Raw genomic sequence first — 17,700 nt, 5'->3', positions numbered from 1 at the left:
GTAAAGTTTAGAAAATTTTAACAAAATTTTATTGTTATAAAAATAACTGAGAAAATTTGTGTGTGGATATCTGCAAAGACTTTTACTCTAATATATATAGATTGATAACTTTGGTTTTCTTTCAGAACACTTAGGTTTATTTTATACTTTTTCAATCTAGATTTATGTGTATCAGAGTAAAAACACAGCCTTGAAGAAAGTAGGGAAAACCACTAGGTCATTCAGATATCACCTAAGTCAAGCCCCTTATAATTACACAGTGGAAGTGACAGATAGATTCAAGGGACTAGATCTGACAGACAGGGTGCCTGAAGAACTGTGGACGGAGGTTGGTAACATTGTACAGGAGGCGGTGATCAAAACCATCCCCAAGAAAAAGAAATGCAAAACGGCAAAATGGCTGTCTGAGGAGGCCTTACAAATAGCTGTGAAAAGAAGAGAAGCAAAAGGCAAAGGAGGAAAGGAAAGATATACCCATCTGAATGCAGAGTTACAGAGGATAGCAAGGAGAGATAGGAGAGCCTTCCTCAGTGATCAGTGCAAAGAAACAGAGGAAAACAATAGAATGGGAAAGACTAGAGATCTTTTCAAGAAAATTAGAGATACCAAGGGAATATTTCATGCAAAGATGGGCACAATAAAGGACAGAAATGGTACGGACTTAACAGAAGCAGAAGATATTAAGAAAAGGGGCAAGAATACACAGATGAACTATACGAAAAGATCTTTATGACCCAGAACATCACGATGCTATGTTCACTCACCTAGAGCTAGACATCTTGGAATGCAGAGTCAAGTGAGCCTTAGGAAGCATCACTACGAACAGAGCCTAGTGGAAGTGATGAAATTCCAGCTGAGCTACTTCAAATTTTAAAAGATGATGCTGTTAAAGTGCTGCACTCAAGCAAATTTGGAAAACTCAGCAGTGGCTTCAGGACTGGAAAAGGTCCGTTTTCATTCCAGTCCCAAAGAAAGGCAATGCCAAAGAATGTGCAAACTACTGCACAGTTGCACTCATTTCACATGCTAGTAAAGTAATGCTCAAAATTCTCCAAGCTAGACTTCAGCCATATGTGAACTTCCAGATGTTCAGGCTGAATTTAGAAAAGGCAGAGGAACCAGAGATCAAATTGCCAGCATCCATTGGATCATAGAAAAGGCAAGACAGTTCCAGAAGAACATCCACTTCTGCTTCATTGACTGTGCTAAAGCTTTTGACTATGTGAATGACAACAAACTGGAAAATTCTTAAAGAGATGGGAATACCAGACGATGTTACCTGCCTCCTGAGAAACCTGTATGCAGGTCAAGAAGCAACAGTAAGAGCTGGACATGGAATAGTGAACTGGTTCCAAATTGGGAAAGGAGTACATCAGGGCTGTATAGTGTCATCCTCCTTATTTAACTTCTGTGCAGAGCACATCATGTGAAATACCAGACTGGATGAAGCACAAGTTGGAATCAAGATTGCAGAGAGAAATATCAATAACCTCAGATATGCAGATGACACCACCCTTATGGCAGAAAGTGAAGAAGAACTAAAGAGCCTCTTGATGAAAGTGAAAGAGGAGAGTGAAAAAGTTGGCTTAAAACTCAACATTCACAAAGCTAAGATCATGACATCCAGTCCCATCACTTCATGGCAAATAGATGGGAACAATGTAAACAGTGACAGAGTTTATTTTCTTGGGCTCCAAAATCACTGCAGATGGTAACACAGCCATGAAATGAAAAGATACTTGCTCCTTGGAAGAAAAGCTGTGACCAACCTAGACAGTGTATTAAAAAGCAGAGACGTTACTTTGCCAGCAAAGGTCCATATAGACAGTGCTATGGTTTTTCCAATAGTCATGTATGGATGTGAGAGTTGGACTATGAAGAAAGCTGAGCACGGAAGAATTGATGCTTTTGAACTGTGGTGTTGGAGAAGACCCTTGAGAGTCCCTTGGACTGCAAGGAGATCAAATCAGTCCATCCTAAAGGAAATCAGTCCTGGATATTCATTGGAAGGATTGATGCTGACATTGAAGTTCCAGTACTTTGGCTTCCTGATTCGAGGAGCTGAGTCATTAGAAAAGACTTTGCTGCTGGGAAAGATTGAAGGCAGGAGGAGAAGGGGACGACAGGATGAGATGGTTGGATGGCATCACCGACTCCATTGACATGAGTTTGACCAAGCTCCAGGAGATAGAGAAGGACAGGGAAGCCTGGTGTGCTACAGTCCAGGAGTCACAAAGTTGGTCATGATTGTGACTGAACAACAAATAAAGGCAGCTAGAATTGTAACTACTGTAAAGTGATTGATGTGCATTGAGAAAGGACAGTATTTGAGGTCGAAGGGAAAGGAAGTGATTCTTCTATCCACATGTCTGTTCTTGTAACGGCACTTATCTTTTCAATTTTTTTGCCCTGTGAGCTTTGTGAATGTAAATTGATTGAAAAGAAGAAGAGATGTAGATGGGGGCACTAGTATAATCTGCATGTTAACCAGCGACATGCTGGGTGAGGACATGTTCTTCATTTTACTTCTGTCTTGGGCATTGTATTCCAAGTTACAGTCATTATTCCATTGAAGACCTTGATAAGTGTTCCAAAACAAAAATGAAGATTTATATCATAATTAGCTGTGATTTTTATCCCATTTTCATTTTTGTTGCCCTAATCCCTAGTGTAATTCTGCATCTGTCAAGAGCAAACTATTGGAAAATAATGTTTATGTAATAATAGAAACTAATACCATGTGCTTCATTTAGAACCAGTATATATGAAATGTTTTAATGACATTCGACATTTAAATAGTTATGTGTAGTATTTTCATGAGAGCTAGGTGAATATGGCAGGTGGTATTTTACTCATTTGGCAGTTAAACCTTAGCTGCTAAAGAAACAAGGGTTCAACGTGTTAAATTGCCTTCATTGAGACAGGCCTGTGCTGATTTGGATCTTCTGATTTCTGTTTCTAGAGTGTTATAATAAATATAGATGGATAATTTAAAAGAAAATTTTGGTAGTATCTTTCTAAATGCGGTAGTTTGGTTTTGTAAAGAGTCATATTTGAAGTAAACTGATTAGTTCAGTATGTAATTAAACAACACTGATACTTGTTTAAAATGTGACAGAATATAAAAACTAATTTTCATTTTAGATCCTACAGATGTCTACACTTGGGGAGATAATACAAATTTCACCCTGGGTCATGGAAGCCAGAATAGCAAACATCATCCAGAGTTGGTGGATCTGTTTTCCAGGAGTGGGATTTATATCAAGCAGGTATTTTACTAATTCTTTTAAGATTTTGTTAGTCTTAAGCATAGTTAGACTGTATACAGTATCATAAAACTATGAGATGTTTATGCAGTATTCTTGCCTGGAGAATTCCATGGACAAAGGTGCCTGGTAGGCTACCATCCACGGGGTCACAAAGAGTTGGACACAACTGAGTGTCTAACACGTTCACGTTTGTGTAAGGAGCATTAGAAGTTAGAAGGCATTATACAGATAGTAGTTTTTTAGAGGTAGAACTTCTGTTGGATTTTCTAGCTTTATTTTTCCATTTAGAGTTCTTAAAATTGTTTCTCAAGTGAATTTGTTGTTCAAACTCAATTTATTATTAGTTTTAGGTAAGTGAACCTGGTTAAATATAAGTAATTGTAAAATTTTAATTGATAATTGTAAAGGTTTTGCCTTTGTCCTTATATCATAATTCTGGTTACCTCCCTCTTGAGTGTATTTCGCTACTATTGACCTACTCATCTTTTTCTATAATGCTCTGTATGTGTGTGTCTCTGTGTGTATAATACATATCTGGCCTCAGCGTTTCTTCCTCTTGAGCTTCATTTCAGTTGCACTTTGGATAGTCTTCAAAGTTTTAAGTTTAACTGAAGTGTTAATTTTGCCACTACTAGAGAACCTCTACTTAATAATTTTTAAAGCTATAAATCTCATTTTCTAAATACGAAAACTACACCTCAGAATATGTCTACTGAGTTCTTTTCTCCGTTTTTTTTCCCCCGTGATGTAATCATAACTCTTTTATTCCCCCAATTATTTGGATGATAAATTATATAGCCACCATTATTTAGAGCTATGTAGGACACTGTTTTTTACACCAGAAGTCACTAATGTATCACAATCAACAATTTAGAAAAAGTAATAGAGTTAAACCCAAGAGAATATTAAAATTTGAGAGGGCAAGAATAGGAGCCCACATGATAAGAGTGATGAGAGAAGTAGAGTAGGGTGTTATCCTGAAGCTTAGAAAAGCACTTGCTTTCCTTTTCTGACTTGGTATAGATACAGTCAGGTTTGGTGAGGGGAGGTTTTTCAGGAGCAGAGATTTTTACACAAATGTGCAGGAGCAGTGGAGGCATCAGGAGTAATGGGGCTGTCTACATAACCAGGCACTCAGTAAATAGTGCCGAATACTGCTTTCCTTCCTCTCACACCTATCCACAGTGTTTGTATTTCAACGCTTATTTTGTGGTTAAAAAAAATCCTTTACATCCGTAATTTCTTCACAAAGTACTCGGTGTCCTTGCTTTAACTGAAGTGTAGCTGTGTCTCTGTGTACACTGTTCCATCCTTAACCCTACCAAGTGGACTATGCTCAATTCTTCAGGTCAGGTGTCCTGATTCTGGCTAGCCATCTTTTAATACAAAGACTTGGAAGGAATTGAGGATGCTGAAAGGACTTGGGACAGACCAGAGTCTTACGCCTGGGGCCAGGGTCTCTAGAGAAGGTGCAGGAAACTGTTAGAGCAGGGCTGGCTCTTCTTTCTCACCTACTTAAAAGCTTTCGGTAGACATTGCTGATCAATCACAGCGCACACTTCCTCTCCCTTCCTCCTTCAGTCCCACTCTCTTCCCCGCCTCTCTGTTTTAAAGTGAATTGGGACAAGTCCTCAGAGTTCACCTGTCAGCAGCTACAAATGACTGATCAGAGTTGAGGCACTTAGAAAGGCTCCTGTTTTCCTTCTCTGACTTGGTACAAGATACAGTCAGATTTTGTGAGGTAAGATTTTTCAGGAGCAGAGATTTTTACACGAATGGGAAGGAGTCGTGGAGGCATCAGGAAATGGGCTGATTGTACCTTCTGATCCTAAGACACATGTGCTATAGAAGAATTGAGCATATTCCACTTGGTAGGGTTAAGGATGAAACTGTACATGAAGACAAAGCTCCATTTCAGTTAAGACAAGGACACTTAAGTATTTCGTGAAGAAATTAAGGATGTAAAGGATTTTTTTGTCTTAACCACAGAGAAAGGGTTGAAACACAAACACTATGGATAGGTTTGAGAGAAAGGAAAGAAGTGTAAGTTAGTAAGAAAAGAGGAAGCACGTTTTTGGCACTATTTACTGAGTGCCTGGTTATGTAGATAGCTCCATTCCTCATTGAAAAACAGCCGATTCTGTCCTACCAGATGAATTGACTGCCGTGCGACTGCCGTGGGACAGAGATTATTGTTGTTAGCATAATGTATTTCTGATAATTAAGATGAAAATCCATGATCAGTTGCTTCTTTAAAAAATTCAGAGGTTTTAAATTTGAAGGTCTTATACTCTGGCGTTGGTTGTTTGATGTTGTTGTTAGTTGTTAAGCCGCGTCTGACTCTTTTGAGACCCCGTGGACCGTAGCCCGCCAGGTTCCTCTCTGTCCATGGGATTTGCCATACAAGAATATTGTAATGGGTTGCCATTTCCTTCTCTAGGGGCACTTGCTTACCCAGGGATTGAACCCTGCACTGGCAGGCAGATTCTTTGCCACTGAGCCACCAAGGAAGCGAAGTTGGAAATTATAGGGATGCTCTAATGTTGAATATAGGATTGAACAAAATGTATTATTTCTAGTTTCATAAAATAATATTTCCTTTACAGATTTTAACTTTGTATTACAAATTTGAATAAAATTTTTTATCTTATTTTTAACCTTTTAGATATTTGTGGTACAGCTAAATAAATGACTTTTTTTCTTTAATCAAAGACCCAGAGTCTTTTTTTTTTTTTAGACCCAGAGTCTTTGATAAACTTTCTTCTGTAAAAAACAAGTCTATAAAAAAGTATTTACAGAACTTGCCAAGTGGTTAAGGGTATGTGTAAATAGCATTTGCAGTTCAGCTTATAATATTCTTATAAACAATTCTAGGATTTTTTATAAACAATTCTAGGATTTTTTAATTTCTTAATCCTTTTTTAATGTCCTAAGTTAGAAATATTTATGGATAGCATAAGAAATACAAATGCAAATTTTTTAAAGATAAAGGATGTTAAGTAGTATTTAGGTAAAATGAGTGTACTGATGATGCCTTGAAAAAAGCTTGAAAATCAGTATAAATTATTTAAAGCCATGTAATGATATTAAAGATATATTAAACATTTCAGAGATATAAAAAGGACATACTGTTTACCTACCACTCCCTCTGTATAGGTGATATTGAAAAAAATATTCTTAACAGCATTTCTACTGTTTTCTCTAGTAGTATCTCACTATTTGGTAATCTTTATGCTTCATATTTTATTCCGTTCAATTCTTGTTGTGTCGGATTTTATGAAATTGGAAAACAATTGGTTACTTTTTGTATTTTCCTTTGTTTAGTCTCTTCTGTGTTACACGTGCTTAATTCCTTTTAAATTTTTTTTCCCCATATGTCAGTGGTTTTAGACATAGTTTTAAAATAGACCAGTATATATTTTATATTTTTATTTCAGAAAACTTTAAACATGTATGAAGTAGAGAGAATAGTATAATGAATTCTGATGTACCCATTATCTAGCTTAAACAATTAGTAATATTCTGTTATTTCTTTTTTATAAAATACAGGATATTTTATACAGAGACATTTAATAATATTCTCTTGTTTTCCTGTAGGTGGTGCTTTGTAAATTTCACTCAGTGTTTCTGTCTCAGAAAGGGCAGGTTTACACCTGTGGTCATGGTCCTGGAGGACGATTAGGCCATGGAGATGAACAGACATGCTTGGTAATTGAAATGTCACTATACAGTTTAGGTAACTTTGGTAAAATTTGATAGATTGGAAGCTTCACTTAACTAAATTTTTTTTTTTAAACTAACTGAAAGGAGAAAATAGTATACCAACTGTATACCAATAGTATATCAATGATAACTGATTTTAAAAGATGAGTTACTTTCCTGGTATATTGTGTTTAAAATAAAGATTTAAATATGTAAAATTCTAAAGCATCAAAAAATTTTTTTCTTATAGCAAGTATTGAATCAGGAGATATAGTATATAAATAAGCTTTAAAATATTTCCATAGTTGAAATTTTAAAAGGAGTTTACTGATTGTAAAGATTTTTTCTGCTGTAGTCCAGGATTTATTCATTTTTAACTTCTCATTAAGGTATTTTGGTTTAAAAATTGAGCCAGTATTTTCATTATATAATCACAAAATTGAGTTAGCTACTGAAACTTAGTGCTAATTCTGGGGAAAACCTAATAATCATTACATTCAGAAAAATACCTTACTTTTAACTAAGGGTTTTGTTTTTTTTTGAGGGGACTGCTGGCATATTCATCGTTTAAGAGGTCTTTAAAAAGGAGAGAGCGCTATGATAATTGCTTCTATTATTTGAAGGGTATATTATGTGCTAGGCATTGTTTATGCTTTCCATTTAGTATTGTTACTTTGATTTAAGCTTTAAATAGCCTTGTGAAGTTATAGCCTTACTATCCTCATTTTATACATAATGACAATAGTAATAATAGTACTCGTTTATCAGTTGTTTACTCTGAGCCAGAGATGGTTGTTTTGTGCTTACCAACTCATTTACTCCTTCTGTTGATCTTATTATCATCCAAAATACCATTATTATTTTGTGTTCAGATGAAGAAAATGAGAGAAGTTAAGAGATTTTTTTGAGATCAAATAGCTGCTGAATGCGAAGGCAATGGGACTCCACTCCAGTACTCTTGCCTGGAAAATCCCATGAACGGAGGAGCCTGGTGGGCTGCCATCCATGGGGTCACTAAGAGTTGGACATGAATAAGCGACTTCACTTTCACTTTTCACTTTCATGCCTTGGAGAAGGAAATGGCAACCCACTCCAGTGTTCTTGCCTGGAGAATCCCAGGGACGGGGGCGCCTGGTGGGCTGCCGTCTATGGGGTCGCATAGAGTCAGACACGACTGAAGTGACTTAGCAGTAGCAGCAGCAGCTGGTAAATGGCTGGATTAAGATTTGAACCCAGAACAGATGACTTTAAAGGAATATAACATCGTTTGGTATTCACTGAAGGGCTATGTTGATTCCTGTATTTTTATTAATTGCTTCACTCCACGAGTGAATACTTTGGTTAAAGAGTGCCCTTTGTTCAAACCAAACAAATTTGCACTTGGTGTATGATACATGATAAGGGCTCAGAATCATTTATCGAATCCAGTTGTTTTATTAAAATCTCTCACTGGGATTTTGTATTTTATTTGTAAAGCAATGTCTGTGTCCTATTTAATTCATCCCCCTCCTTGTTGAATTGTAGAGTTTGCCTATGATTGATACAGCCATATAGCAGTCATGTCATTTGGGATGTAATATTCTCAGATTCTATTTGTATATTTTATATAAATGGTTAATGTAATATACCAAAGTTAATTTTATTTTGTAGGTCCCTAGGCTTGTGGAAGGACTGAGTGGTCATAATTGTTCTCAAGTAGCAGCTGCTAAGGATCATACTGTTGTATTAACTGAAGATGGATGTGTTTATACATTTGGTCTAAATATTTTTCATCAATTAGGACTCATTCCTCCACCTTCCAGTTGTAATGTACCCAGACAGGTAAACTTCTCTTTTTTAAACAATAATGTGATCATTGCCATAAAACCTACATGGACAAAAGGATAGAAGGTGTTGATAAGAGCAACTTATTTTACCTATAGTCAATGGTATATGTTTATTAAATGGTATATATCTTATTTTTCATGGGAGAAATTGAGCATAGTACAAAGTAAAATTTGTTTGGAGTGAGAAAGAAAGCACTTGGGATATTAGGCAGCAATGTGCCTTTGATTCAACTTACAAGTGGTGACAAGCAGAGGGGGATCCAGATATTTTGCAGAGGGGGATCCAGATATTTGGGGTTTGAAGCTTAATTTTGAGGCCCTCGTTTAAAAAAAAGTTTATAAGTAAAAAATGGGCTATGCAAATGAGGTACCCAGAAGCTTAAGCTTATGGCTTCATGGTCAATCTGTCTCTGCACAGAAATCACACCTGGCAAGTTTATTTGAGGGAATATAAGCCTGAAAGCCACTGTTCTGTGTTCTCTTGTCCCTTTTTCTTTTGTACAGCTACCAGCAGAAGGTGACCTTTCCTCAACTTCAGGGACCTAGTACACAGGACAGGACTGGTGCTTTAAATTAATATATTACTAGAATCATCTATTGGAGAAGGAAATGGCAACCCACTCCAGTATTCTTGCCTGGAAAATCCCGTGGACAGAGGAGCCTGGTGGGCTGCTGTCCATAGGGTCGCACAGAGTCCAATACGACTGAAGCGACTTAGCATGCATGCGTGCATTGGAGAATGAAATGGCAACCCACTCTAGTATTCTTGCCTGGAGAATCCAGGGACGGAAGAGCCTAGTGGGCTGCCGTCTACAGGGTTGCACAGAGTCTGCCACGACAGGAGCGACTTAGCAGCAGCAGCAGAATCATCTGTAACACATGTGTTTTCAACTCATAAAATTTTGCATTTCCGGTATTAAATTTCTTCATTGGTTTAATTCTCTGGATTTAAAATGATTATTAGATATACATTTTTTATTAATAAAGTTTTAAAATCCAATGCTTTTGCGTTCTGGATGGCTAGTGAATCAATAGTAATTACTCCAAGATAATGAGAGGTAGTTTCCTATCTTTGGTACTTAGAAGATCCATTTTCCTCAACCAACTGTGGAATTTGTAGCTATTTAATCATTTTGTAGACTTCTTTAGGAATGGTAGCTTTTACTCATTTTCATTCTCTTTGTGTGGCTGTCTTGGAGCTCTGGCTTATTAAGGACATATCCAGTGTTCTTAAGTGAGGGCAGATTTGTGCCCCAGAGCCATTTGGCAATGTCTAGAGACAGTTTTAGTTGTTAAAACGGGAGTAGTGGGGGTAGGGGTGGGGTTAGTGGTACTGACATCTGGTAGACAGAGGCCAGGGATGCTACCAAACCTCCTTGACACAGTCCCCCACAACAATCATCTGGTTCAAACTGTCAGCAGTGTTACTGTTGAGAGACTCTGGATATGTCAAATGTAAAAAGTACCATGTTTTCTAATAAGAACCAGAATGCCTGTTGTGAATATTGCTTGTTAACAAAAGTTTAATGATTTGGTATATGTAAGGTTTTTTATATGTTAAAACTGCTGTGGCTGCACCAAAATGTCTTAGGTTCTGAGAGGAGTTGGAGTCAGTGTTAGTGCTGAGATCTATTGGTGATGACTGCCGTTAGCACTTGAAGGGGTTATTGGCAGCAAGTATGCCCTGTATTGGCTACCCTGGTCTGCCTGATCTTTTGCAAAATTCCATTAGTTTATAGATACATAATCAACTGAAGCCTCACTTGTCTTTTGAATAGATGCAGGCAAAGTATCTGAAAGGAAGGACAGTCATTGGAGTAGCAGCTGGAAGGTTTCATACCGTGCTGTGGACTAGAGAGGCTGTTTACACTATGGGACTAAACGGTGGACAGCTGGGTAAGAAATCCAGGATGACAGGATCTGAAAAGTAAATTGTGTTCTTAAAATGGATATTTTGTGATTTGTTTGTTGATGTAATTTTTTAGGTTATTTACTAGATCCCAATGGAGAAAAGTGTGTAACTGCTCCTCGTCAAGTCTCTGCCCTTCATCATAAGGACATCACTCTGTCTTTGGTTGCTGCTAGTGATGGGGCTACTGTCTGTGTTACCACAAAAGGAGATATTTACTTACTTGCAGACTATCAATGCAAGAAGCTGGCTTCTAAGTATGTATATTTCTGTGAAAGAAACATACCTTAATAATTCAACTCTTCCAGCAAATATCTGAGTTTCAGCTCTGTGTTATTCTCTGAAGTGTCAAATGGGTCCATTGAATGGTGGGAAAGTCAAGGGTTTTTGCCTAAGATGATAATCTTTTGGCAAATGTTCAGTAAATATATGTAAAAGTTCTTTGTAGGGTTGTAAAGAGTATTTCTGAATTACGATAATATATGGTTAAATATGACCTATAAGTCGGAGTAGGCGTGTGTAGGAATTCTAGAGAGTAGCCATCCAGCTTTTAAACTAATCAGGGATTTGAACTGAAATACAACAGAATGTGCTTTTACTAATGTCAGTGAGATGGTAACTTCATGAACAGATACCGTTATGAACAGAAGATTGATATATACAACTTATTTTCAGTGTATAAAAATTGGAAAGTTTTCAATTGTAAGGTCATATTTCAGTTATAAAAACATGAAAATGTGATCAAACATGTTTCTTAGAACTGATTATGTAGGTATCTTTCTGAGCATGAGATGATTTGTGGATTGTTAGAGTTTGTTTTTACTTTGCATTTATAAAACTTAACCTGACAACACTAAGTTACATAGATATGTTACATCATGTTTTGCCTAAGAAAATTCTTTTGTTATAGCATAGTAATTTTGAAAAGAAAAACATTTAAAAATATTTTTTAAAAATAGTTTTTATTTTATTTTTTAAAATAAAATGTAAAAATACAATATTATGTTATTTAAAATATAAAAATAAAATATTTTTAAACATTTAAAAATATCTGAAAGAGAGGACAGTCATTGGAGTAGTAGCAGGTTGATTTCACACAGTGTCATAGGCATCACATGTGTGGATATAATGAAATGTATAATGAATTGGCTAGTGGATGGGTTATTAAATTAGCAACACCAATGGTAGCTATATCTATTTAAAGTTGTCCACATTTGAAACTAAGGATTTCTGTCTTGTTTTGAGGTTTAAATTTTTTCTGTTAAAACTGCAGATAACATATAGGAGCTTTTTCACCTTACCAGTTATTTAATCTGGGGAGAATACATATGTTAGTACATGGGGTTTTAGATACATAGCATGTAGCATGTGTATCTGAGTAGGTATAAACTTGCCATAGAAGGAGATGGTCATTGTGTAGGGGAAACTCATAAAAGGAGGGACTAAGGATACCAAAGGTCAAATCACCTTACTTTATCTTTTCACAGCAATCACCCTAAAGTATTGTTTGAATAGTCATTTCTTTAAAATTGAGCTTGTATATTATAACAAACATATTAATCTAGAATTTTTTTTTTGTTTTCATTCAGACAACTGAACTTGAAAAAGGTTCTTGTATCTGGGGGTCATATGGAATACAAAGTTGATCCTGAACATTTGAAAGAAAATGGGGGTCAAAAAATTTGCATTCTTGCAATGGATGGAGCTGGAAGGGTGAGTATATATTTATGCAAAAGCTTAGTAATCTTGTTCTCAGTTGATAGCTATAGAGGACCTGATAATGTAAAACTGTGTTTCTATGATAGTGGATTCCTACTGACTTTTGTTTCCCTACATGTTTTTGTCCCTACTTGTTTTTGATGTCCAGTACTAATTGGTTTGAAATACTAATTGGTATTTCAGAGAAAGCATGACCTTTCATGTTGCATAGTACTGCCTTGTTAAACTGTAGTTTAAAATTTCATTTATTGTGTTTAAAATAGAAGTAAGGGATTTGATGAGTTATTTGATATATACAGTAAGTATTCAAAAATGATATTGAATTAAATAGATATGAGGTATATAACTACTCTAAAAAAGTAAAAAACTAAGCTGGCAGTATTAAAAATACGTAATTGGAAATTTTCTCTCAAATTTGATCTTAGATGTATACAAAATATTATATATACAGAGATTATAACTATCATATAGAAAATATAATGTATTTCTGGATCACTATACAATCTCTGGGACTTCCCTGGCAGTCATGTGGTTAAGACTCAGCACTCCCAGTGCAGGGAGCTTGGGTTTGATCCCTGGTCAGGGAACTAAGATCCTTCATGCCACCTGGTGCAACTGAAAAAAAAAAGCCTCTCTTATCTCTTTTCATTTAAGTAAATAGAGTTGTAATTTTCATTTCTCTGATAAAATTGTCAACTGAAAATATGTATTATACATTAGAAACACTGAATAAGTTTTACACTGTGACTGGAAAAACAGATTGCTATCTGCTTTTTGTTTATAAAATATAAACATACAGTAAGTGTATTGAGGTTTTATAAAGTGCTATAAAAATTGACATTTTAGAAACTGAAGAATTAATCATAAAACTCCACCTCCTGGTACATTATAGGCATAAATCTTTGATTGATCATTTTATTTGAGGGAACTATCTTTAAGAATTAGAGATCTAATTTGTACTAAAAGAAGGAAGCAGAGGCATAGAATTACGTTTAAAAAGTTGAATATTAAAAACATTTGACTTTGGGATATATTTCATGTACATTAATAGAGATCTAGATTGTTTATACATGTGGATATTTACTTCTTGTAAAATTAATAACTTTACTGTAATAATGACAGACAAGCTCTGATAGTATCAGCTAATCAGTAGAATCTATATTTTGTGTATATTATTTGAGTGACCTTGGCAGATACCATTCTGTGCTTTAAGATTCTTAATTATGAGGGGATTGAGCTTTTCAAGATCAGCAGTATTAATTTTTCAAATGAAATTGTACTTGGAATGCCTGTCTATGATGTAGATAAAAAACAAGGTTTGCTGCTCTAGATAGAGCTGGATTGGAAAGCCCAGCCCCTGGTCTCTTGTCATTTCCAGTCCTTGAGCAGCAGCCCCTTGGCCATTTCTCGGGAGCACTAAGGCTGGCAGAATCACGTGGAAGCTGCTGAATTCTGTGATGATTGTTCTGTCTCTGAGATTTTGTTTTACTTGAGTTATGCATACATCTTTTTTTTGTTCCCCTCTAGAGTAAAGTTTGGATTTTTGTAGGGTGGTCTTCATTCTTCTTGTAAATATTACACTTAAGTCTGACATTCAAGTTTTAGCATTAAGAATTTTGTTTTTCTTTAGCATATTGTATGCTTAACATTGTATGCTAAACATTGTAGCATATGTTTGCTCCAAATGAGTAACACATTGTAGCATATGTTTGCTCCAAATGAGTAACACTGAACATTACTTCTTAAGAGAAGTGTCTTTGAAGTATTTTTAATGCTTCATGTTTGCTTGATGTGTTTTCTGAGAGACACACCATCATGGCTTTTATATATATCTTTTACTATGGAAAAATGAACATTGAAACATACTGAGAGCTCTTATTTTTTGAGGTAAGATTTGCTGATTTCATTTTTTGGTTGTTTAGATGCTATATTGCTTTCTATTCCACTGTAATTTGGTTTTATCTTAGGTATTTTGTTGGAGATCTGTCAACAGTTCTATGAAGCAGTGTCGATGGGCCTATCCACGCCAAGTCTTCATTTCTGATATTGCTTTAAGTAGAAATGAAATTCTTTTTGTCACACAAGATGGAGAGGGATTTAGAGGGAAATGGTTTGAAGAAAAAAGAAAGAGTTCTGAAAAGAAAGGTTAGTTCATATATGTGAATGGCATGTAAAAGTACCTTCTAGCTAATGTTTAATTTTATACTTATTTATTATTAGGTTTAACTGACAAGTGTTACTAGGTTTTACCTTTATATCTCTTCTTTTGATTTTGGTTTGTCTGTGTGCAGGTAAACAAACGGAATTCAATCCACTTAAATCCTAAATTTTCAACCTTATATCTGTCAGTATGCCCTGAAATCATGGTACATTCTCATCAATAACAGAAGCTGAGTATTGCTAATCTCTAGCCTTGGCTCTAGGGACAGGGCAGTATAAAATTAAAAACAAAAAAACAACAAAAAACTTTGCAGGTGGATTTGAACAATCTTCCAAATTCCTTTTTCCCCCTCTCCCCAAATTGAGAATTGGGTGGCTTATGCTTTGGGGGTATTTTGGGGTTTTTTGTTTTGTTTTTTTTACATGTTTGAATATATAAAATGAAACTTTCATAAGGTGTTTTAGGATTTAGAGGAAGATTACAGGAAGAATAAGGTTTTTATATTCATTGAGAATTTTAAAAAGTTCAGGTAACTTTATTAAACAATTTATTTTAAGCAAATAAAATAATTGGAGGCAAGTTTTATTCGTTCCTTGATGAATATAAAGGAGAGCTTTAAGATGCTAGCATGGAAAATAGAAGTTATTCATTACATTATATAGTTCATTTTTGATTTTCTGACTATGAATTTACAAACTTGTGGATTGCTTAACATTTTTTTTTTTAACTCTAGTAGTGGCTTTTTTCTTTCATCCATAGTTAGTAATCTGTTTTTTTTTTTCTTTCCAGAAAAACTAGAATTCATTTACCTCTTCACATCTCATTCCTTCCACCCTAGCCCAAGTCATATCAAATGGTCACTGCAAAAAATGTTTCCCTTTTTTCAACTCTTGTTTCTTTTTATTTATTCTCTTAGCAGAATGAGCTTTTAAGATCTGATCCCAATATTCCTGTGCTTAAAAACTTTTTGATGGTTTCCTCACTTCCTGAACATGGCCTACAAGGCTCCTGGTCTGACCCTTGTCTGCATCTCTGAACTCCTCTTGAGTTCTCTCCCTCTCATTACCACTCTCCAGACACACTGACCTTCAGGTATTTAGTCTTGTCCACTTATGGTTAGTCCCAGGGCCTTTTCTATTTTCACATCTCAGCTTAATTTATACTTCATCAGAGTTGTTTTCACCGATTATTTAAACTTGGTTACCCCTTTTAACTTTTAATGTTCTCTTTGTATTTTTATCATGTAGCTTAGTTTTAATTGTTTTTATGTATTTATCTTTGTGATTAATTTTTCTAATGTTGGTCTCCTATCATATCATAAGATGGCAAGGACCATGACGTATAGTCATTATATCCTCACAGTGAAATAAAGATTTCTTTGTAATCATTAGCATTCAGCATATTTCCTTCCCTCATTAAGTCATCTATTGAATGAACAAATTAGTTATTATATACTAAAAGATATATAAAGAACATTTATAATTACTCAGGAAATTATAAAAATATTCTTCAAAATTATAAAGCCACAAAGGAAAATGATTTTTGGATAGTTTATTGATTTGTAGTATTTTCTTTCTTTATAGATTACACCAGTCTATAAACATTTAAGGTATATTTACTATGTGCTGGATATAGGGCTAGGTTTTAATGATACAAAAATATGTAAGGTGGGCCCCTGTTCTCAGACAGGCATGAGTTTGCAGGGGCAATAGATACATTTATAAATATTTGCAGTTCATGGAGACAAATACTAATTTGCACATAATAAGTTTTTTGAGTGTCAGGAAGATCAGTAAATCCCTGTGAGTAAAAGGGTGAGTTTGAGGGTAACCAGAGGGACTCTGTCTTGTGTCGGAGCCCTTAGAACTGTGCCTTAGTCCTCTAGCGATCTGAAGCTGGACTCACGCGCTCATGCTTCGTGTCTGCTTCTCACTGGTTTTAGGGGATGCCTTTCACGCCCCATTTCCCCTGGTCACCAGGTTTTGTCGCTTCCATCTCAAATAGTTTTGAAATCTCCGCTTTCTCTAGTTTCATTGCTACAACCTCAGTTTTAGAGTGTTCATTCTTTTTCTGGACTCTTAGTTTTGTCAGTGATCTCTTTGTCTTTATTTGCTTTAAACATTTTTCATACTACAGGCAGAAACATTTACTTGTATGCATGTGCCATATTTTTCTTTCATATCCCTGATCTGACTTTTACTGATAAAATCATTTGTTTAACATCTGTCTTCTCTGTTTGATTGTATACTCCAAGATTGTAGAGGCATGCTGTCTTGTTCACTACAGTATTACTAGGGCTACACTGAAAAGTGCCATATCACCGTAGCACATGTGGTCATTCAGATATTTGCTAAATAAATGGAAGGAAGGGGGAGAAGAAGGGAGGAAGCAAATACAATTTTTAATGGAAGCTGAGGAACTTTCAACAGTAGTATAACACTGTATTTGCCTTTTAGACAGCTTTGGTTGCGGTGTGGAGGACACAATCATGAGTAATTGGAAAAAGAAGAAAATTTTTTAAAAATCATGAATAAAGACCTGAAAGAGGCTCCCGCCACTTTCAATACTGAAAATAAAATAAAACAAAAATCATGAATAATGGAGAATTGACCTACCAAAATTTCTTTTATCAGACGAATAATATATAGGGTGTAAATTATGTTGAAGAGAGAGAAGATGTAGTTCTTCAAAAGGACTTAATGCAGGCAAAAGATTTCCCTGTTTTCCTAATCATTTTTCTATTCCATTTACTCCTAAATCATTTTAACAGTTTCAATAAAGCCTTGATTAATGAAAGTTTATTTTTTTCTTTTTATCAGAGATTTTATCAAACCTTCATAATTCCTCACCAGATGTGTCTTGTGTCTCTGATATAAATAGTGTATATGAAAGAATTCGACTTGAGAAACTTACTTTTGCCCATAGAGCTGTTAGTGTCAGCACAGATCCAAGTGGATGCAACTTTGCAATCTTGCAGTCAGATCCTAAAACAAGGTAAATGTACACTTGTCTATATTAAATTTCATTTTTAGAAGGAACAGTCATTGGGTTTTCTTTTGTTTTCAATAGCTCCTGGTACAGATTTAATTGAAAAGCTGTTGTCAAGTCTCGTAG

The 17,700-nt window shown here is 35.4% G+C and overlaps 1 protein-coding gene across 1 annotated transcript in view; it reads left to right on the top strand.

Annotated features, from left to right (window-relative positions):
• Positions 1 to 17,700, top strand: part of IBTK (inhibitor of Bruton tyrosine kinase) — a 98,214-nt gene that overhangs the window by 17,749 nt on the left and 62,765 nt on the right. The window contains exons 4-11 of the mRNA XM_020913943.2: positions 3,145 to 3,269; positions 6,867 to 6,977; positions 8,622 to 8,792; positions 10,576 to 10,693; positions 10,783 to 10,963; positions 12,296 to 12,419; positions 14,393 to 14,570; positions 17,406 to 17,580. Of these exons, the coding sequence (XP_020769602.2) occupies positions 3,145 to 3,269; positions 6,867 to 6,977; positions 8,622 to 8,792; positions 10,576 to 10,693; positions 10,783 to 10,963; positions 12,296 to 12,419; positions 14,393 to 14,570; positions 17,406 to 17,580 (1,183 nt within the window). The remainder of the gene's footprint in view (positions 1 to 3,144; positions 3,270 to 6,866; positions 6,978 to 8,621; positions 8,793 to 10,575; positions 10,694 to 10,782; positions 10,964 to 12,295; positions 12,420 to 14,392; positions 14,571 to 17,405; positions 17,581 to 17,700) is intronic.

Source organism: Odocoileus virginianus, chromosome 19 (genome assembly GCF_023699985.2).
Source record: "Odocoileus virginianus isolate 20LAN1187 ecotype Illinois chromosome 19, Ovbor_1.2, whole genome shotgun sequence".
NCBI lineage: Eukaryota > Metazoa > Chordata > Mammalia > Artiodactyla > Cervidae > Odocoileus > Odocoileus virginianus.
The sequence above is the reverse complement of the archived record's forward strand: the minus strand, read 5'-3'. Positions and strand labels throughout refer to the sequence as shown.